This window comes from Euleptes europaea, chromosome 1, assembly GCF_029931775.1.
Source record: "Euleptes europaea isolate rEulEur1 chromosome 1, rEulEur1.hap1, whole genome shotgun sequence".
Classification (NCBI taxonomy): Eukaryota; Metazoa; Chordata; class Lepidosauria; order Squamata; family Sphaerodactylidae; genus Euleptes; species Euleptes europaea.
The window spans coordinates 72274802-72297027 of record NC_079312.1 but is presented as its reverse complement, the minus strand read 5'-3'; the positions used below and the strand labels follow the sequence as shown (position 1 = coordinate 72297027).

At 43.3% G+C, this 22226-nt stretch overlaps 1 protein-coding gene across 1 annotated transcript in view; it reads right to left on the bottom strand.

The window, feature by feature from the left end:
• The window catches only part of DNAH1 (dynein axonemal heavy chain 1), a 175425-nt gene that overhangs the window by 4826 nt on the left and 148373 nt on the right, over positions 1-22226 (bottom strand). Inside the window, exons 64-74 of the mRNA XM_056853871.1 lie at positions 21614-21809; positions 20169-20320; positions 17540-17736; positions 16442-16586; positions 15799-15957; positions 13450-13581; positions 12222-12392; positions 11368-11547; positions 9067-9243; positions 2171-2341; positions 675-805 (exon numbers count right to left, since the gene is read on the bottom strand). Coding sequence (XP_056709849.1) covers positions 675-805; positions 2171-2341; positions 9067-9243; positions 11368-11547; positions 12222-12392; positions 13450-13581; positions 15799-15957; positions 16442-16586; positions 17540-17736; positions 20169-20320; positions 21614-21809 — 1811 coding nt within the window. The remainder of the gene's footprint in view (positions 1-674; positions 806-2170; positions 2342-9066; positions 9244-11367; positions 11548-12221; positions 12393-13449; positions 13582-15798; positions 15958-16441; positions 16587-17539; positions 17737-20168; positions 20321-21613; positions 21810-22226) is intronic.

Below are 22226 nucleotides of genomic sequence, written 5' to 3'. Positions count from 1 at the left end.
CCGAAAATAAACCCAAAAAAGGCCATAGCTTTGTGTGGGCCCATTACAAGCATTCATGGGAAACTGAGTTTGCCCATGATTCTTGCATGCGGATGCAGCCATTACAGTCTATGAAAAGTGATTATTTTTAAAATTCTCCTGGGCAACATTTTTTGAGGTAGAATCACCAAATTCGCAGCATAGCTGCAAGGGACTCTCCTTGCATGAATCCCAAAGTTTGCTAAAGTTTGGGACAGGGGATCCAATTTTACAGGGTCCCAAAGGGGTCAACCCCCTCCTCCATAGAAAAGCATTGTAAACGTTACTATGCTTTCCTATGGAGAATGGGGGCGACCCCTTCGGGGGCCCATAAAAGTGGACCCCCATCCCAAAGTTTACCAAACTTTGGGATTCATGCAAGGAGAGTCCCTTGCAGCTACCCTGAAAATTTGGTGACTCTTCCTCGAACCCCCCGCCCCGAGCTAAAAAAAATCCACATATACAATAATAAACCCAATTTTTTTCAGGAAACCCGGAAATAAAGCTGAAAAATTTACTGGTATGAGTATTTGGCTTATTTCCGGTTTATTAAAAAAATCAGGCCTAATAAACCCGAATTTACCGTATTTTTTTTTTGCACTGTCCTTATGGTTACCCATATGGAATTATAATTGGTGTTAAAGTAACCACTATACCTGATCACCTCTTGTGCCAGAACTGTATTCATGGACTCTTCATACAGTACAGGGTATTTTAGCATCACTGCCTGTAAGTCAATGGGTTGAGGTACCTTCTCCAATATGTCTTTTGAGGATTCTTCCACAAGCTAGAAAATGGATGGAAAAGATACAAAAAGCTGTTTGAGGGTAGAGAGGTTCAGATACGGCTCTTATTTAATTGGATGACAGAAGAGAGGCCTTTGTCCAAGTGTAAGTTAATTACTTTCTACTTTAAGCTCTGTACTTACTTTCAGAATTTAATTACAATTGGGCTTTGGGGCTTACTTAAAGGCTGTTTTGCCTTTCCCTCACTCTCCGGCAATAATACTTCAAGAGCTTTGGTATTTGAATTGGCCATAAGAAACCTCATACAGTGGGAAAGCTCTATCACCAGGGATATAAATATTTTGTATTTAAAAACACGAAATTCTGCTCTAAGAAAGGCTAGATTCTGTGACCTGTATAAATTGTACTTAGTGATGGATCACATTTGCACAACTTATTCTGTATAATTTAGTTATGCTAAAGAGCTGTGCAGGGTCAGAAGCACTGGAAACCTTTTCAGTCATCCCTTTGGCTTCTGAGATTTTAACAGGCATTAACTACATGTTTTCAAGCATATATTTGCAGGCATAAAGGCTAGAAACGTGCTTGTTTTAAATGACAAGCAATATTTCCACGAAGCTGAATTCCTTTTTTGTGTGTGTTATGTGCCATCAAGTCACATCTGACTTATGGCGACCCCTGGTGGGGTTTTCAAGGCAAGAGACGTTCAGAGGTGATTTGCCATTTCCTGCCTCCCTGTTGTGACCCTGGACTTCCTTGGAGGTCTCCCATCCAAATACTTGTCAGGGCCAACCCTGCTTGGCTTCTGAGATCTGACGAGATCAGGCTCGCCTGGGGCCAGTGCCAGATTTACGTATAAGCTAAACAAGCTATAGCTTAGGGCCCCACTCTCTTGGGGACCCCAAAAAAATTTAAAGGAAAAAAACCTGGATGTACATTTCTAAAATATAAGATAAAAAACAAATAAAATAAAACCTACATACAGCAACAGTGTTTTGTGTTGTGTAGGCTCCTATGATGTAAGTAATGGGCCCCGCCTGCTAGCCTGCTCCCTAAAATATACTGGTTTGCTCATTTCTATATATACATATTTTGTTATGTGCAAATGGCTTTAGATACCTATTAGGTCCATAAATTACCATATAGCATATATTCAACACAAAAAACAGCGACAATTTGTTGTTGACAAAGGACAGCTGGACATATAAAGGGCCCCATTACCTTCAATAGTTTAGGCCCTGCCTGGGGCTATCCAGGTCAGGGGTGTTCTGTACCCTATATCATATTATGTGCTTGCCTCCCCCATCCCGACACTCTTGTTGAACTGGGGCATATACACAGGCTTGTCTAAAACAAGGTTTCTAGATAAAGACCGTCAGCGAGCCCCAGGAAATGGGTTTACAAACCTCTTCCCTGCTTCGCCCCCCTGCAGTTGATGTTTTTGGCTGAAGCTGAATAATGGCCCCGAGCAGCGCAAAGGTCTCATTCTGAGCAAAGGTGATGTTAGCATTGTCATGCAAACCAAATATCTCAGGCATGTCATTGAGGGGGAGGGACTTGATGTATTGAATGTATCCCTGTGGAAAAATCAACATGCAGCACAATTAGGAGGGGTATCATTTAGAAAGACCCCAGTTGTAGAGAAGGGGGGGAAGGGAGGGGGGAAATAATTCCAATGACAGCACTTTCTAATTAGCTTCTTGATCTAACCTAGTTCAGAAGCACATAAGCAGAATCCAAAATTTACCAAAGTTGTGATCAGAAGCGGGGAACCTGTGGGACTCACAGTGGGGAGGTGTCATCCTTTCCCCTTTGCTCTGCAGTGTTGGGCTCCCACTGTCCTCCTCCACCCACCTGACGCTCACAGTGGCGGCACTCACTCACTCCTCCTTTTCCCCAGCTGCCTGCAGCACCACTGTCTCTGCCGGCCTGGCTCACATGCGGGGACAGAGAAGCTGCACCAGCACCCAAACTTCCTCACCTACCCACTTGTCCTGAAAACGGCAGCAGAGATATAACAACTTTGAAGCACAAAGTTAGTCTTTCCTCTCAAACTTTAAATTTTTCTTTTCTTTTTTTCTTTTGGGAGTTTTCAGAATTTCCCCTCCAACGGGGATGCAAAGTGACTTACACCTTTATTCTTTCTTCCACTTTATCCTCACAGCAACTCTGTGAGGTAGGTTAGGCTGAAAAAGACTGAGTAGCCCAAGGTCACCCAGTGGACTTTCATGGCAGAGTAGCGATTTGAACCCTAATCTCCTAGAGTATTGACACTTTTTAAACCAAAATTAGTAATTTATAGACTATTGTCTGCGATAACGGTTTTTTCCCCCATGAAGCACTTCACTTGACAGAGATATTAACAAATCCATATAGACTTCCAGAAAAACAGAGTTGCACTTACCTGTAACTGTTGTTCATCGAGTGGTCTTCTGTGCAGGCACGCATGGGACTGCGCTTGCGCAGGCCAGCCGCGGAGAACTGACTAGAAAGCTTTTAGGAGCTTCAGAACGCCTGGAGTGCTCCCCCTCCCCTCCGTCCCAGGCCGAGAGCAACGGTCCGCCCAACGGTCAGTTGACGGAGGGAGGAGGGGCGCTCCCCCCTCAGTTCTCCCTTCGCCGCCGTGGAAGACCACCATAGCCACCAAGCAGTAGCCCACAGCAGGGAAAGGAGGGAGGGATGCGTGCCTGCACAGAAGACCACTCGATGAACAACAGTTACAGGTAAGTGCAACTCTGTTTTTCATCTTCGTGGCTTCTGTGCAGTCCCGCATGGGAGAATAGCAAGCTCACCTACCATGGAGGCGGGTGTGGGCTTGTCACCTAATTAAAAGACAACTCTCACAAACAGCTGTTTCCTCCCTGGAGACCACATCTACAGGGCAATGCCAGAGGTATGTGGATCGAAGGACCAGGTTGCCACTTTAGAGAAGCCTCAGAAATCTGTCATGGCAAGGAAAACAGCGAAAGAGACATGAGCCCTGTTGCAAAAGGCCTCCATATGGAGTGGACAGCATAGTTCAGCATTGCTATAAACACCATCGGGAAACCGTTTCCAAAGAAGCTGCTGGTTCAGCCTTCCATGCACTAGACCAATAGGTTGTTTAGGTGCTGCATGGAACCTGAAGGACATGGTCTTCAGGCACTTGTTTGCATGAAGAGATTGCTCAGTTAGCGACTGAGGATTTAGAAGAAAACAGGTTCGGCAACGGGACCTTACCCAAGGTCGAACTTCAATCTAGGTAATACTACCTTAACCTGATGAAAAGTGATCACAGACCAATAATTTAAACAGGTTAAATGACAGCAACCAAAAACAGCACCTTAGTGGATAAAAGAAAAACAGGTTAGATTGTGCCATTATACAAAAGGTTTAAAGCATAATGCAAAGAATAATAAGGGCATTAGCGTAGGAAAAAAAATTAGACTAGCCAAGGCCCTCAAACCATTAGCAAACTGGTGTTGCAAATACTGAATAAGAATTAATCAGGAAACAGAGGGCTGAGATGACCACCAGATGTGCTTGACGGGAATAACAGCCAGGCTAGTATCATTTAATGAGTAATGACACACCCCATATAAAGGTGAAGTAAGAGGTTGCAAACCGTCTGACCCTGATCATTCAAAAAAATGAGCCCACTTGGCAGCATAAGATGACTATCTGTGTGGTATGCATAATACTGTTAACAACCTTGTGACTCTAGGTAGGTCCCGTTAGATGGTTGAGATGACCACGCCACCCACTGTAGTGAAGCGACATTGTGGCAGAGAAGGAAGGGGCTATACCCTGATCAGCTAGTCTTCTTGAGAAAGTACCCGAAATCCCCATCAAAAGTAATCTACAGATTGGGAACACAAAACATTGTGGTCAATAGGGACCTATGAGCATCACTGGTGTCCTGGGTCTGTGAAGCCAGGGAACAAAAATGCAGCATTAAAATAAGTGTGACCAGTGAAACTGGAGAATCTCTCCGACGGCCTCATGGCATCCAGTGTTCTGTAGGAAGCAGGGACATATTGCATCTGCACTTGAGATAATAGGACTCTACCTGGGAAAAAACCATTCCCTTAAAAAGGGAAAGCAGGGAACATAGAGTGAGGGATTACTTGTGGGTTGATGAAACCTGTCAGCTTGGGAAATCTGAGAGAGTAGGCTTCTCTCACCACCTGGACGTCCAGGAAGGAAACGTTGTGCTGTTAGGTCCTTTGCCACAACCGGAAAAACCTGGGACAGCAGGACAGGGAACTCTCCCTCATGCTATAGATATTTACATTGCCATGCTATATACACTCATAGCAGTGGCTGAAAAAAGGTACTGGATTGTCCTGACTTCCAGAAGAATAATGTGATTTCATGAAGGAAAACATTCAGGTAAACACCCTTGCACAAGTGCTTGTGAGAACCTTAGTACTGGAGAGAACACAGCACAGTTCTGGATATAGGAAGACTATGTCTTCAGGTGGTATTAGCATAGTTGCCCTGTCAGACAGGATCTGCACCACTAGTCTAGGAAGGAGCAGGAACCAAAGCGATATGCAATAGAACCAACCGTAGTAAGGGACGATGACTGGAAACATATATATTTGTTTGTTTGTTTGTTTGTTTGCCTTTGGTAAGGTATGTTTTTTAATGTCCTCTTGAAAACCCTTGTTTTGTAAATTCAGGTACCAGAGGTCTAATGTTCTTAGACTGATGATCCACAATACACACAGAGGAGTATTCCCCAGTCTCAGAACCAAGTTGAACCCCATTAGTTGTTGGTCTTGTTTTTGTTTTTTAATTTTTATTTTATTTTATTTTGAAGCCTATAGGTAGATACCCTAGGATATAGACCAGTAACAATGGTGATCAAAATTATTCCTTTTAAGAACTGATCTACATTTGCACATAAATCGTGCAGCTAAAGGGACAGAAAAACCATGGGCCCTTGAGTTGTTAAGGGCTCGAAGAAAAAACATTCAAAGTAGCAAAAAGAATGCTATCCTTTGAGTAGGGAGCAACTGGGATTACACAAATTCAACTAGCAAATCCAACGACACATAGGGCTGACAAGGTTAGAGACAGGCAAACCTGCAGGACTGGTAAAATGAATTGTCCAATAGCCAATAATCCAATTACGGATCAACAGCACCACCTGCTGACAGGAGGAAAGCAAGTGCAACAAGCCTGTAACATACTGTAACATACAATTAAGATAATTGTCCTTAGATTCAGGACTACAAGCAAAAAGGCTCCCAGGCAACTGAGGAAGGACATCTGAAAAGGGAAGTATCCTGAAATGTGGGCACCTGTGGATCCATATTAAGGAGTCTGAGGTCCAGTCGGGGTCCCTTATCAGCATTTTCCTTTATCCAAGATAAAAATACATAGATTAAAATTTGCGTGTTCCTAAATAAAGGGGTTTATTTGCATTGCAATATAGAGATCTCAGCTGCAATGAACTCAATATGGAGGGAACCCAGTGCCTTGGATGGTTAAGAGCACCATTCAGCATTTAGCATAAATCTACCCAGGAGTTATGCATTTATTATCCTGTAGTCATGCCTGTTTGTCCCTGTATGAAAAGTCCTTGGGAAGTCAAACACCCTGTGAGTTGGGGATGTCTCCCCTTATGCTGGATAAACGCAATATGTACAAGACTTATCAGTGTACATAATTTGCTTAGGCTAATTACAGCCCTAACACTGAAAAGTGTTCTTAATGGGAGATTCAGTGCTCCTGCCCAGAGTCAAAGTGGGCAGCCCCAGCAACCCCCGGATAAAAATGGGAACCTGACCCATATTAAGATAGAAGTGTCCCAGCAACTAGCAACTGGGTGAGGGATACTGTAAGAGGAATCAAGCATCCTCTTTTAGCTTTATATAGATTTCCCACCTTCTAGGGAAAAGAAGCCAAATGTATACCATATTGGTTTCGCATAACACAACTCCTTGTCAGATCCGACTTCGAATCTGAGGGAGATTATAAAATCTTCCAAGCCTATGCCATCCAGATTAAGTATTCTAAATAGAGCTGAATGACCCCATGGGTGAGACAGGCAGGAACCCAGATGGGTTACACATGAGAGGAAGCGTATTATGAGCCCTCGCTCCTTGACGCCAAGGTGACCATGTAAATTGACTTCGAGGTCGGTGGGAAGACACTTGTCACAGAGGGAATGAGTGTCTATACACCCATGGGGATATATGTATTCCCGCAGGAGCATCCCACGGAGAGGCTCAGGGAACATAAGGGGGGGGGGACGGAACATGGCTGAGAAGCCTTCCCCACATGCTGGACAATGCTTCAGCCCAAGCTTGCTTACCCCACTAGCGACGGCGATGCCTGACGTCGAGGGAAGCGGGGGGGGGGGAGCTGCAACGCTGAGATTCCTCCCCTTCTCCGAACAGATGCCGCAGCAACAGACAGCTGGCATGGAGGCAAACTCGAACCCGCTCATCTCGGCATCGAGGAGGAATCGGTGTATGACATCGACAAGAGCCAGGTGGCTGTTGTGTTGGTGCGTCAGAGGTGAGCCAACGTCGAGGCTTTTACACCCTGAGGAGTAGGTGTTCCCACCTCCTTGGAATTGCTCGACCTCGAGACCTCTCTCTGCACGTCATGCACCTTACCTTACCTTACCTTAGGGGACTGATCCCCTAGTGCTGTAGACTAGCAGGCTTTCCACGAAACCTGTTGACGTCGAGACATCATCCATGCATGTCATGGGGTCCAGAGCCCCTAGCACCACAGTAAAACGGCTTTCCACGCAGCCTGTCGACTTCAAGGTCTCATCCATGCACATCGTAAGGGACGGAACACCGAGCCCCTAGTGCAACCATACAGTGGCTTTTCTCAGCCTGTCGACTTCAAGGTCTCATCCATGCACATCGTAAGGGACGGAACACCGAGCCCCTAGTGCAACCATACAGTGGCTTTTCTCAGCCTGTCGACTTCAAGGTCTCATCCATGCACATCGTAAGGGACGGAACACCGAGCCCCTAGTGCAACCATACAGTGGCTTTTCTCAGAGCCTGTCGACTTCGAGGTCTCATCTATGCACTTCATAGGGGACAGAACCCCTAGTGCTGCAGCATATCCAGTCCTTATCACAGCCTTTGGGTTGAGACCTCTTTCCACACACGTCGTGGAGATAACCTAAGCATTAGTAAAGCCGGATTTCCTCACAGACATTCGAACTGGAGAAACACAGCCTGAATGACTTGTAAAAATGAAAAAGAGACAAGATTAAAACAAGTATCTGAAACAAAACCGACCATTAATTAGTGGCGTACTTATTCTGCATTTGGCAGAATTGTCAAAGAAAGTGATATTGGCAAAACAGACATCAAATGCTGAAAGAAAAGAATTTCTGAGGTAGAAGAAAAGACACAAGTCTCTCAAATAGAACAAGCATTATTAATTTATACCATACTATTGTACATTTGGCAAATTTGTTAAATAAAGCCACATTGACAAAAGAAAAGAAATCAAATCCTGAAGAGAAGACCTTTCTAAGTGAAAGAAAAGACATAAGTCTCTTATACAGAACATAATCATCGTTATTTTGTGCTATAATCCTTTCATATTTGGCACATTTGGTACATCAAACCATATTGGCAAAAAGGAAATCAAATCCTGAAGAGAATTTTTTTTTTTTTGAAGTAAAAGAAAAAGCACAAATCTCTCAAACGTAACAACAGTCATTATTTTGTGCCATACTATTTCTACATTTGGCACAGTTGTTAAATAAGATTATATTGGCAAAAAAGAAATAAAATCCTGAAGAGAAATTTTCTCTGAGGTAACAGAAAAGACGCTCTGAAACAAAGCTAGTTCTCTCTCCACAGCGGCGAAGAGAGAACTGAGGGGGGAGCGCCCCTCCTCCCTCCGTCAACTGACCGTTGGGCGGACCATTGCTCTCGGCCTGGGACGGAGGGGAGGGGGAGCACTCCAGGCGTTCTGAAGCTCCTAAAAGCTTTCTAGTCAGTTCTCCGCGGCTGGCCTGCGCAAGCGCAGTCCCATGCGGGACTGCACAGAAGCCACGAAGATGAACAATAATTCATGTTTTGACCTTCAGGAAGAGAATAGGACATTCAGGGCCCCACTATATGTTACATTTTCCTCACCTCCTCCGTAGGTACTGTCAATCAGACAAGGATGGTAAGTTATTCAGAACTCAGTTCCCAGGTGTACAGGGCAGCACATGTCTGATTGACAGAACTCCAGGAAGTCAAAAGTAATATGTAATGTAGAATAAGAGCCTCAGAGATAGAATTCTTCCTACGGGCAGTGTATTTGTCTACTATTTTGTTCAACTTACATTAAGATCATAAGTGGTATTAATCTGCTTATAGATACCAGATTCTGAATAACAGAACTCTGGAATTAAAACATCTGGGTTATAGAAATCTTCTAAAATATTCATGATGCAGCGTCTATCCCAATCGTCAGTCACTCGGCCTCCATAGTTAATCTCACCAGCAGTGTACTTCAGAACCTGTAATGGACCAGGAGGAAGTAAAAATGACAGAAAAGATTCAACAGAAGGCTTTCCAGTCCCCACTTTTTGTTTGCAGATCTTTGTACTCCCCCTCCCCAAACAATAAGTACAATATAGTGTATGTGAGTGAAACCCACCATCTTCATTGATCTCTATCATCTAAACCAACAAAATGCTTTTGTTTGCTTGGCAGAACTATGATAGCAAGATGGCAAGCATATACCTAGATTGGTCCAACTCAGCTACTCCAAGGTGGATTTCAAATGTTAGATTATTTGATAGAGAATTCAGGGTAGATCTCATTGATCACAAGAACACAAGCACTGCATACAGGTGCTGCATTTAGACAACTACAAGTGGGGGACCCACAAGGATTTCGTTGGGGGGCATCTCATTTCCCTCTTCCCCTTTATTTCCACTTTCCCTTTCCTGAAAGCTCCTATAGCCTTTTCCTCTCTCCTTCCCACTCACCAGCCAACCTATGTTTATCTGCCCCCCCTTCAGCTTTCCCTTCTTCCCTCCCCTAGCAGCCTCTTCCTGGGAAAATTATTTGTGGCACTGGCCACTGGGCTGGGGTCAGTTACATGGTTGGGAACCATGAGGGGCACCTCACTTTCCAGTATCCCGCTATGCACTATTTCCTCTTTTTCTTCTCATAGCAACCCCCTGTAACTTTCCCTTCTTCCTTTTCTCCAACCAACCAACCAACATACCTACCTACCTACCTACCTTTCATCTCCCCCTCATCTTTAGCTATATTTATTATTTATTCACTTCATTTATACCACACCTTTCTTCACAAAGGGAACCCAAAGCAGCTTACATCATTCTCCATTTTATCTTCACAACAACCCTGTGAGCTAGGTTAAGCTGAAGGTATGTGACTGGCCCTAGGTCACCCAGTGAACTTCCATGGAAAAGTGGGGATTCAAACCTGGTTCTCTCAGATCCTAGTCTCAAACTCTAACCACTACACCACACTGACTTTTGTAGGGTGGTTGCTGTTGAACAGTGCAAGCAGCCAGTCCTGGGTAAATCATGTGGTATCAAGTCGCAGGTGGTTGCTGCCATGTTTGGCCTGGCGAGTTCTCCCTCAAAGGCCAAAACAGCCCTGGAAAGGGCTCTGCCCCTCCCAGTCTTTTACTAACAGAAACTAAGGCTTGAAGGCTGGCAATGTTGTTGTGGTTGCCTAGCAACACCCACTAAGAGAACATGTTTTTCTTAAAACTACAGGTGCTGCTTCCTTTATTTGGAGGGAAGGTTAACCCCCAGTGTACTTTTTTTAATTTCAGCATTTTCTGCAAACCTCGGCCTTTTTCAGGTTTGTAGAAAAATCTGTATTGATGGCTCCAGTCTTTAGATTTAAGTATCCACAGATTTGGCCACACTGAGAATTAGATATATTGATTGTGAGCAACATTTTGGATAACTGGAGCTCAAAAATGCTCCCAAAATCGTATGGCCACATGAAGACCATTTATTTGGAGCAGCCCGAATTAATTTAGTTCAAAGGATTGATTAGTTAAAACTGAGGACACCTATAGTTCCTGTGGCCAGATGATCCTAAATTGTAGGAGGAGGAAACTGCAGTTGGTATGTGTAGTAAATGGCAATTTGGTAAGGCAGTATAACACAAAGGTTGTAGGTCTCTGTAGAAAGCCCAGCAGGGATTAGTTCATGCTTTCATGAAACCTTGCATGCAAGAAAAGTGTTCATTAACCGAAGTAGAAGGGACTTTAATTAGAGGGGGAATATGAATGGAAGCAATAAGATATATAAAATCCATGAATAGGGCAAACAGGAAGCTTCCTACAACATTATGGTGAATTTTAAAGGGGTGTGTAAAAGTGTCTTAGTGTCCAAGTGGAGCCTGATTATATTTTGCTGCATCCCCTGGGTCATAAGCTCCCATTGCTTCTCTAGAGAATGCAGGAGAAATTAAGGTGAATGCTTTCAGCCAAAGCGACTCAACTCCAGGCCATTTAAGAATATTCCAGATAAGGCCATAAGAATATTCCCAGCCATGCTTCCAATATTTGGCCATCTCTTGGAGGCACTCTCTCTTTACACCAATTTCCATACTTGCCGCTCCCACTTTCTGTGCACCAGTATCCATCTTACTTTGTAGGGGATGTTTGCATATTCATCCAGGAACATCTTCAGCTGACTTATGCAGATGCGCAGGTCTCCGTCAGTGAACTCGTAAGGAATATTGAAGCCCAATGGCCCAAACTTCCTCCTTTCCAGGGCATTCCCATGAAAGAGGCAAAGGGAGAAGAGCAAGGACTTGAACTCGAAAATCTGCAAGGCATGAAAATAATACAGACAGCATGCCTACTGATGTGTGCCTGATCCCAAACATTGTTTCTAAATATCACAAGCTAAAGGGTTAAAATAATGAGTTTAGGCTTCAGTTTCATGCCGTCAAGACTGAAATGTAATTCTTGCCTGCCTTTCTCACAGTGTAGGGAATGAACATCATTAATGAATACTTTTTACCAAGGAGACAGGAATATTGTCGAAGGCTTTCACGGTCAGAGTTCATTGGTTCTTGTAGGTTATCCGGGCTGTGTAACCGTGGTCTTGGAATTTTCTTTCCTGACGTTTCGCCAGCAACTGTGGCAGGCATCTTCAGAGTAGTAACACTGAAGGACAGAGACACTGTCCTTCAGTGTTACTACTCTGAAGATGCCTGCCACAGTTGCTGGCGAAACGTCAGGAAAGAAAATTCCAAGACCACGGTTACACAGCCCGGATAACCTACAAGAACCAATGAGACAGGAATAATTCTGCTAATAATAACTCTTAAGAAGACTAAGACATCTCCCTATACATCTTCCTGTATCTGTTAAAATCGGCAGATATTCAATGACAATTGTGATCTTGGTACAGAAGCACAGTTGGACTGAACTGATTCACTGCAAATGCAGGTGCAAGTTAGAGAAATTTGGTAATGAGATGGCTGATCCTCTTACCTTAGTACAGGAGTTCAAGAAATCATTGCTCAGGCTCATGTAAGACTTCAGTAGATTGGCCTTTACTCCTCGTGGTGGCTCAATGGTCATCTTGGATCCATTTTGGAGGATGGACACTGGAAACTTGTTACTAGGCAGACTGGTGAGCCAAAGGCGGAAGTCCCGGTGCACCTAAAAAATTGAAAGTTGAAAATAAAATAGTGCACCACCATAGGAAAAGAGTTACATTTCTCGGAGAATTAAGCTTTCCATTGAAGAGTTCTTTCTGCCACCATAAGAGAAATGTTCTTTCATTAAAGGTAGATCTAATGTGGTGGGAAGTGCCATCAAGTCTCAGCAGACTTATGGTGACCTGTAAGGTTTTCAAGGCAAGAGGCAAACAGAGGTGGTTTGCCACTGCCTACCTCTGCATAGCAACCCTGGACTTCCTTGCTGGTTTCCCATCCAAGGACTAAGCAGGGTTGATCTTGCTTAGGTTCCAAGAACTGGCAAGAGTGGGCTAGCCTGGGCCATCTAGGTCAGGGCAGACAAGATTAGTTGTTCCTAAAAGGTGTTTCTCTCAGAGAGAAAAAATTTGGGAAAAATGTCCTATGGTGGTTGAAAAATCTCAAAAATGCTTTGCTCAACAGTTCTAGACATTTGTTGTCTAGAGGAGGACCAGTACTATTGCTTTGCTTTTGGATTTTGTTCTAAGTACCATCCTGGTACCTGCATTTTCAGAAACAATGACACACTACAGACTCCTAGAGACAGAACAGTCACAGGAGCTTCTATTTCATTTTGCAATCATACTACATTGTGCAACCTTTGAATTCTACAGCCTACTCGGCTTTCTACGACCACTCCCAGATTCCATTTAGAGTCACATGAAACACTGAAAAGGAACCAGAGAGTTCCAGAGACAAATTATGACTATTATTCTCCAATCACTCTGACTACTTTGCTATAAATACCCATAAGCATTTCCAAAGAGGAGGCTTGGTGATTCTTTAGTGTTTCTGCTGAAAACTTAACTATCCAGACGTCTGGTGGTTAAAGAAAGAATTGCTAACTTTTGAAAAGCTCTTTCTCTTGAAAGTGGATGGCCTTGGGATGGAGCAGGCAAAATCTGACTGGAGTTGCTGAGACTAGGTGCAGGGGCGGCACAGTCTTCCCATGTGATGTACAACATTATCTTCAGATTAAAAAAAGAAAATGCCCACAGAAAGAAAGCACATGTGCAAGTCACCTTGTCTGGGTTAATACTTTCAATGAGCCTTTCCAAAGATGGCATCCAGCTTGGAGCCAGGTGGCAGTTCTGGAAGAAGATCCACTTCCCACGTTCCATAGCACTGCGCATCATGGCTTCGGCCCGGGGACCCTAAGAAGCAACACAGAACTGGTCAAGGCTTTGTCTGTTCCTCAACTGTACGATCACACTATGCAAGCAAGCGATTGAGTGCTGGGAGCAAAAATAAGAGATTTTCAGTTTTCCTTTAAAACAAAGATTCCATGTCCTGTCTGATGAAATCCAAGGAGATCAAAGTGATCAGGATATGGAGCTCAGGTTACTGCTTAGCTCCCTCCCTCCCTCCCTCCCTCTAGTTTGCAGAAGCAGAATGTGTTATGCAAAACAAGCAAATACATGCCATTGTCACTGATCTTCAGGATTTATACAGGCCATAGAATTTGATTTCTCCTGGGAATCTGGGTCCTCGTAGCATAGAATGTTTACTTTTGAAGCTCACTTCCTGTTTGTGGGCTTCCTGGAGGTAGCTGGTTGGCCACTGTGTGAACAGGATGCTAGACTAGATGGGCTTTTGGTCTCATCCAGCATGGCTCTTCTTATGTTCTTAGGGTATAGTGAAATGTGAAGGCTTGGATTAGAGACCCTGGTTTCTGTCCACATCTCAAAACACATTCGCTGCTTAGATATACTATGCATAACAATTAAATGTCTCTGCCTACCCAATTATCCACAAGCACTGACTAACTTACACTTTAACCCATGCTACACTTTTTTCTTTGGGGTATTTTTGCTTTGCATTTGGGATCTTCATGCATTCATTCTGATTATTCATTCCAGTGATACCCACCTGCCAAATTACTAGTTTTGTGCCATCCCATTAGTGTGATACAAGTTTAAGATGAAGATGAAAAAACCCTTTACCTTATAACCCTCACTCCTTGTTTGTACCTCCCCCAAATTATGAGATACATCTTCTTTCTCCATGCCACCAATTTACTTATCACTGATTGTAGACAAAGGCAAAAACTAGTGGGCAGAGGGATCCAATGAGAAAGATAGCCTTCTCTGCTGCAAACCATGACACCTGTGAAATTTGGATAGCTCTCCAAAGGGCAACTGGTTCTGTGAGCCACTTAGAGCTTTGTGTATTATTCTGAAGGCCGCAGATTCTCAAATTCATTAGTCTACTATGAGAATATACATTTACTGAGATACAACATACCTACAGACTCTCTGAACAGCAAAAAGGGAGGATGTAAATACTGAGAAAAAATAAAATGAAGGAATGAATTACGTATGGCAGGAGGGAGAGTGTCATTACTTAAATTCGGAGGAAAAACTACGTGTGAGTCAGTAGCAGCCAAAACACAGTACTCTGTGGTACCTTAGAAAGTAAACAATGTGAACCAGGGCTCACTGTGTCAGACTCTTTGAAGTTCTACACTCAGTGGGTATAGGTATCTATATCTGTCACACAAGCAGGTACCAAGAGAATAGAGGAAACTGTTCTATTTATTTAATTCATTTATACTTCTTTGGGTTCCACCAACTCTCAGAGGATCTAGCAAAGCTCAGCCTATCTGAGAGTTTAATAGCCATGCCACCAGAGGCTGTTAAGAACAGCAGTTATATTTAGTGTTAATGCTTCCATTTTGCAAGTCACTCTCAGAAGTATAAAAAGTTGAAAAGCAATTAATTAATGTACCTATATTTATACACACTTGTTAATCTCCAAGGGGCTAGAAGACTGTTGTTTTGTCATTGCTCAGAATTTCTGAAGTAGCAGAAGAGTATGAAAGAACTTGCAGTGCAAGACTGAATGGCAGGCATGCCTGCACAATGGGCAGCCAGTGATCCTGAGATGTAATTTTGGGAGAGAGTTGGATTCAAATCCATCCTGAGATGGACTGCTGGATGATTCAGCATTTAGCTTTAGATTCCCGTTTTTAAGATAGTAATGGCAGGGACCTACTACACAGAATTCTCCATAGACCTATCTATAAAATATGAGAGCCATCACGGTGTACTGGTTGGAGTATTAGACTACAGCCAAGGAGACCCAGGTCTGACTGTTGTCTCTGCCATGGAAACTTGCTGGATCCCCTTGGGCCAGTCACACACTCTCAGCCCATCCTACCACACAGGGTTGTCATTGTGATGATAAAATGGAGAAGGAAGAGAATTATGTTTTAAACCACTTTTGGTTCCCATTGATAAGAAAAGCAGGGTAGAACTATCTAAGTCAATAGACTCTTGGCAAATCAGAAGCACTAGAAATGAATTTATAAAAAAATAGTTGTAAGAATTATGTTCATCTGCACTGGGAAAGGGAAGAATAAATTTATTTACTTGTCCCTGGCCAAGAGAAATAGCAGAGAGCTTCTTGGAGAACTTCATTTCTTCAGCAAATTTGTAGAGATCAGCAGCTGGGTCTGTACCTGGGGACAGGACGAATATTAAGGGGGTGGTAGAAGCAGACTCCTTAAATACCACAGTCAGGTTTGCTGTCTGAAATACAAGAGAAAAAAAGGATCCTGTTATTAATAACTGAAAGCCAGTACTGGAGAGATGTGTTTGCTCAGTCCATTAACTGCTACTTCTGCTTGATTTTATGTTGTCTACTATAATGCCCTAACCTGGCTGGCTCAGGCTGGCCCAATCTCCTCAGAAACGAAGCAGGGGTGGTCCTGGTTAGTGCTTTGATTTGAGACCACCAAGGAAGTCCAGGGTTACTACAAAGGTGCAGGCAATGGCAAACCACCCCTGCATGTCTCTTGGCTTGAAAACCCTACAGGGTCGCCGTAAGTCCACTGCAACCTTTCCACCACCATAGGCAGTAAGCCTGTTGGCTATACCTCCTATGGCACCACACAAATTGGGGAGTAATCAGAAAGGACCATTGCAAAGCTATCATGCAATTACTCTTGCAAAAACAGATGGACTCCTGTCACACCTACAAGCCAAATCCCCTCTTCCAGCTGTTACTAGATACCTGTGGTTCGATAAAGTTCTGCCCCAAGTGTGCAGCCACAAAGTCCTGCATTGCATTGGTGACTTTGTCCCCCCGTAAGCAGCGCAGAACAAGCAACTTCTGAAAGGAATCCAGTTTGGTGTTCCATATGCCAGGCAGCGGCTCTCTGTGAGAAAGGAACAGGCTGTATTAGGGTTGTACATTGTACACAGAAAAAAGTACACATGTAGGATCAGAGGACAGATATTGCTGGTTTCAGTATGGGGATGGGTTTGTGCAGTTTCCCAGCTGTTTCCCAGTAGCAACAGGACTTCCACATGGCAGGTTTCACAGCAGTTTCCCTGACCTAGTCTTCCAGCGGTGGCCACTCCCCTTCTGCTGGGTCACTAGGGCTTTTGCAACTTAAAAAAAACCTGGAACTAGAATATCATTATATCAATGCTGTTGTAACAATAAGTGTAACAAGTTCTATGAATTCCCAGGTTTTATTTTTTAAAGTAACTCTCTAGCCCTTTCTGTTGCAAAGATATGCCTTTTCCCTTGCAAAGATATGCCTTTTCTCTTATACCTCCCAAGGGAAAGGGCTAAAGATAAAAAAGAAAAGAAAGCTGAAAATTCAGAGAACCCACCACACCAGTTGTTACAATGATGAAGTAAAAAACATAATAGTGCTGATTTTTTTTTTTTAAATAAAAAGCTCTCTAGTACCGGGGGAGGAAATGGCTGCCCCAGGGACAGGATCAGGGAAACTGGCTGTCATGCCCCACTCACACAGGAGCCCTCCAGGTTTTACTGCAATCTTTCCAAAAACTCTGGAGCAAAGCAGGTTTGAGAAACTGTGGAAAAGCTGGTGAAACCCCAGGAGGTGCACGAATGCACCATGTTGCTGTGGAGAAACAGGGAAGAAAACCTGCTTTCCGACAGTATAGAACCCAGAGCTGATAGCCACATCGAAAATGACCATTGTTGACCTTGAAAACATGTCCATCTTGCAAATTTTATGCAGAACTGCTACTTATAAACAATCTTTATAGGTAATATAATTTGAATACATTGCAATGTGCTGTAGAGGAGGGTGTCCTCTACACTGGTATCCATTGGTATGGAAAGGAGAGTCACCTGTGAGGTTCAGGGCTGTCAAAAATTGCTCGGAAAGCACTCAGATTTCCCACAAAGTCATCTGCAAAGCGAGAAAAATTGTCCAGGTTGCTTAAGGCCAAGATATCATTCCATGCCCTCTCATATAGCCATTCTGGAGCAGGATTCTCTCGCTGGACCTTAACAGCCCCACCAGACAGAAGATATCGCCATTCATCCTGTATATTGGAATCACACAGAGCACAGATTCAGCTACAAAACAGAAAAAATTAGGCTTTTGCCCTTAATTTTCCTTCTGTAAATCTGTTTGGCTGACAGTGTGACTATGTGGAGGTGTTCCTCTTTCCGGCCCATAGATGGCAGGCTTGACAATTTTTTGTACCTGTTAATTTGTGTGTGTGTGTGCGTGTGTAGTAACATCCAGTCTGAATAAGAGTTCTAGTGAATTCGAAAGCTGGCACCCTTAATTGTTATGTGTCTTTGGCCTGGTCTTAATAAAAATATTACATTATTTGCATTTTTGTCAAGATTCTAATGAGCTGACAATAGAACCCCCCAATGCTATTCCAGAGCACCGCAGTCCTGTCAGTCCGCTACAGCAAATATACAAAAGAGTCCAGTATCACCTCAAAAGCTAACAAGATTTTATTCTAGCCTAAGCTTTGGTGGAGTAGAACCCACTTCCTCAAATGTATGTAGAGAGTCCTCACCTGCATTTAACTAAGGGGACTCCAGTCCGTGAGCTCTACTAGAGCAAAATCTTTTTAGCTTACTTTTGTACTGGGGTCAGAGGCTTTAAGTCCAGGGATACTGACAGTGCGCCAGTTGTAACTCTCCTTAGGATTGAACTGTTAATGATGTTTTCCTCTCAAAGGAGGCTAACATTTAGAGCTCCTCTAAAATCTTCCTGCAGCGCAAAAAGCCATACTGGGAGCTGGAACCTTGGGAAATGGTGCAGGCCTTAGTCCAAAAGTTCACGCATGCAAAGAGTGCAGGAGTAGGGGTTCAAACTACCTTTTAAAGACCTCGCTTCTTTTCATTCCTCTGTTTTCTAAGGTGTTAAATAGTGTACATAACTATTTGTGCAAATGTCATCCAAGTCATCTTTCATCCTCACCAGAGACAGATCAATAATAGAAATAAGAAGTTAAACTATCAACCTTCCAGAATACTCCATGGATCAGGACTACCACTCTGGAAGATACCTTGCTTGCGGGACCCTATTGCCTAAGAGATGGGATATGGCAAAAGCCTATAATGGAACTTGGAAAGAGTGAAGCTTGAAGGTGAGCAACACTTTGAAATGTAAGTTCCTTTCAAACGTTCTTTATTTTAAAATTTTATTTTTATTTAAAACATTTATTAGCTGCCTTTCTACCTTACAGGAACTCAAAGCGGCTTATAATGTAAATGACAATAAAGCAAAACAAATTACATAAAAATATATTTTAAGATCAATAAATTAAAACTGCTGGTAGGCAGAAGAAATAAAATTAATCAAATGCCACCTGAATAAAACCATCTTTAGCTGCCTCCTAAAGGGGCCAGGCATGAGGCTGCGACTGAAAAGGCCCTCTCTTGTGTACCCACCAGATGAGTGTCTCTGGTCAATGGGACAGTCAAGAGGGACTCTCCTTGTGTTCCTAGTTCCCGGGCAGCAGCCTATGAGAGAAGACGGTCCTTCAGACACCCTGGTCTCAAGCCACATGGGACTCTGAAGGTCAAAACCAACACCTTGAATTGGGCTTGGGAGCAAACTGAAAGCCAGTGTAATTGCTGTAATATCAGGATCAGATGATCCCAATAACTGGCTCCAAACAGCATTCTAGCTGCAGCATTCTGCACTAGCTGCAGCTTCTGAACACTCCTCGAGCCCCAAGAAGAGTGCATTAAGAACATAAGAAAAGCCATGCTGGATCAGACCAAGGCCCATCAAGTCCAGCAGTCTGTTCACCAGGTGCCTCTAGGAAGCCTACAAACAAGATGACTGAAGCAGCAGCATCCTGCCAGTGATGTTTGCACCTAATATAATGAGCATGCTCCTCTGATACTAGAGAGAATAGGTATGCATCACGATTAGTATTCATTTTGACTAGTAGCCATGGATAGCCCTCTCCACCATGAATGTGTCCACTCCCCTCCTAAAGCCTTCAAAGTTGGCAGCCATCACCACATCCTGGAGCAGAGAGTTCCACAATTCTGATGTGTTGTGTAAACAATCCAGTCTAGATTTCACTAAGGCACCATTCTTTACAATGATGGACACCCAATTTCTGATTCTGCTTCCTGGTGTCCTTCCTTCTCACACTGGCAGTTCATTCCTTTCCTTACTTGGAGACGAGAAAGTGATGTGGATGTTCCTCACAATGAGGGCCATCCGCATGCCTGGAAGCACAGAGAGCAACTCTGCACATTAAAATTGTTACAAGAGACACCAGTGTTACAACGGGTGGGCAAACCCTGGCCCAGTCAGGTTTCCCTGATGAGAGAAGGGTATCAACACATCATGCATTTGCTACAAAAAATACAACTGCAACACTGACAATCTTAATGTGCAGAGCTGCCTTCAATCATCAAGAACTTCTACAGACATCTTTGTAAAGCATAGAGCTGCCTATTTTGAAAAGCAGTCTTCCTGCTGTTTACTTACCATGTTGATCTTGCCTTCGTTCATCATAATCCGGATCCCAACTAGAAATGCAAACATCAGCTTGTGCTTCTCAAAGAGGCTGCGGCATACATTGCTGTACAGGCTGAAGGTGAGGTACTTATTGATATTTGCTATCCGCTTCTTCAGTGTGTCTGAAAATAACCAATCACAACTTGAAAAGTGGAGGGGAAAAGGAAGAAATTACCCACAGAAATTACTACACTGAATTCCTACATAGCTTATGCTCACTCCTCCCACCTTCATGTGTTCCAGTTGAGTCAGTCCCTTCTTTAGCACAAAATTATACTGGTCATTCCATCTAAACCGGCAAACTACGGGTTATGCTTGCCCTCCAAACCCAATTTCTAAACCACAATTTAGAGGTGGCTTGTGATTCTGGTTTGGAGGGTGAGCACAAACCACAATTTGCCAGTTTGTATGCAATGGCTTGTAAATTGCACTAAACAAGACACAATTAATTGAATCAGAGCACATAGGGTAGAAGGGAACATAGATGGGAACATGGCTTGGTGAACTGACTCTCCATCACTGGCCAAGAGAAAGTTCATATTCAAGAGGGACTTAGGCCTGGAGGACTGTTCTCTGAAAGTCTGCTTCACCCCTTATGGCTTCCCTGCGCTGGATGTACTTTAAATGTTACCTGAAGATATGGGGAGTGCTAGCATGTGTGTAAAACAGAATTACATTTTTTTTTGCTGGGGAAAAAAGGTCACTGGTAAGGAAAGGTTCTTTTCATTCCAAATGAAGCCAGTGTTTTTTAAAAAAGAGCTTCACTCCATTTATATGGACTTAAGGGAGGGTAAACTGAATGTGATCAAGCTTTATTAATGCCTCTCTGGCCTACATCTGAACCCAAGACAGTAACACATTCAGACCACTAGGTTTTTGTATTTCTGGCAAGTCCTAATTAAGGTCTGGAATGGGTACAGTTGCACTCTTAAAAAATATGTGCACATCAGTTTTGTTCATCTAGGCAGACATCACTTGGTCTTTGAAATTCAGGGCTTGTAAACAAGATCCTCCATAGTCAAAGTAAAAGCGTGAGCATCTTTCAGAGGAACCCCGAGACCATTTTATTTTAGTGGCTAGATTTAGGCTGGAACAGGATACAGTACTGGGAATTTAATCTATTTTGTACTGAATTGACTTTGTTTATATGTTCATTTTAATAGTTTTTCCTTTTTTTGTTTAAATAACAAAATAGGTGTCCCTTCAGGATAGTTCAGGCTAAGCCAGAAAAAAAGGTCCTGCAAAGATTTACATCCAACTACTATTGACTTCACTAAACATATCCATTCTCCATGAACTCTGAAAATTAGGTTAGGGCTGAATTTGTTCTTTAGTGTTGAAGAAAGTTTGTGCGATACCACAGGATTCTGGTGGTGAGCGGACTCCCACCCCACACTCTAAGCTATTAGGGATACCTGCTCTCTCAGAGTTTGAAATTCCTGTCAGAAATATGTTGAGGAACCATTCTAATGAATACTGGTACATGGGGTCAACGTTGGATAGGTCTGAGACGCAGAAGAAAAGAATCTGGGTGCGGACAGCCACAGGAACATACTCCAGCCGGGTAATATCGATGTCCTTTTCTGTCTGCTCAGCTACCTTCACTTTGGCCTGGAGGAGATGCAAGATCACAGCAAAATGCCAATTTTCACATTAAGTTAAAAGGAATAGTGGATTGAGGCTTAAACCAGACAAGCTAGCAGATCCACAGAAGAACCTCTAGCATAGCTTTTATTGTTTAGTAGCAGCAATCCTCCCCTGCCCTGGACCTCACTTGCAACTACAGTATTGGGGAAGGGAGGTATTAATACCCCATGCTATTTTCCCAACCTCAAAGAGCTCCCACCCCACCCCCACTGGGGAAAAACATGCAGGCAAGCTGTAGGTTTCAAGTGAAAGCAAGAGTTGGAGCCACATCATTGCAGAGAAGAAAAATAGAATGGTGCAGTGGGTAAAAATATTTGTATTATATTCCACTCAAGGATCCCTACACATTTCACATATTGCTTTATCAGGGGATCTGTAAAA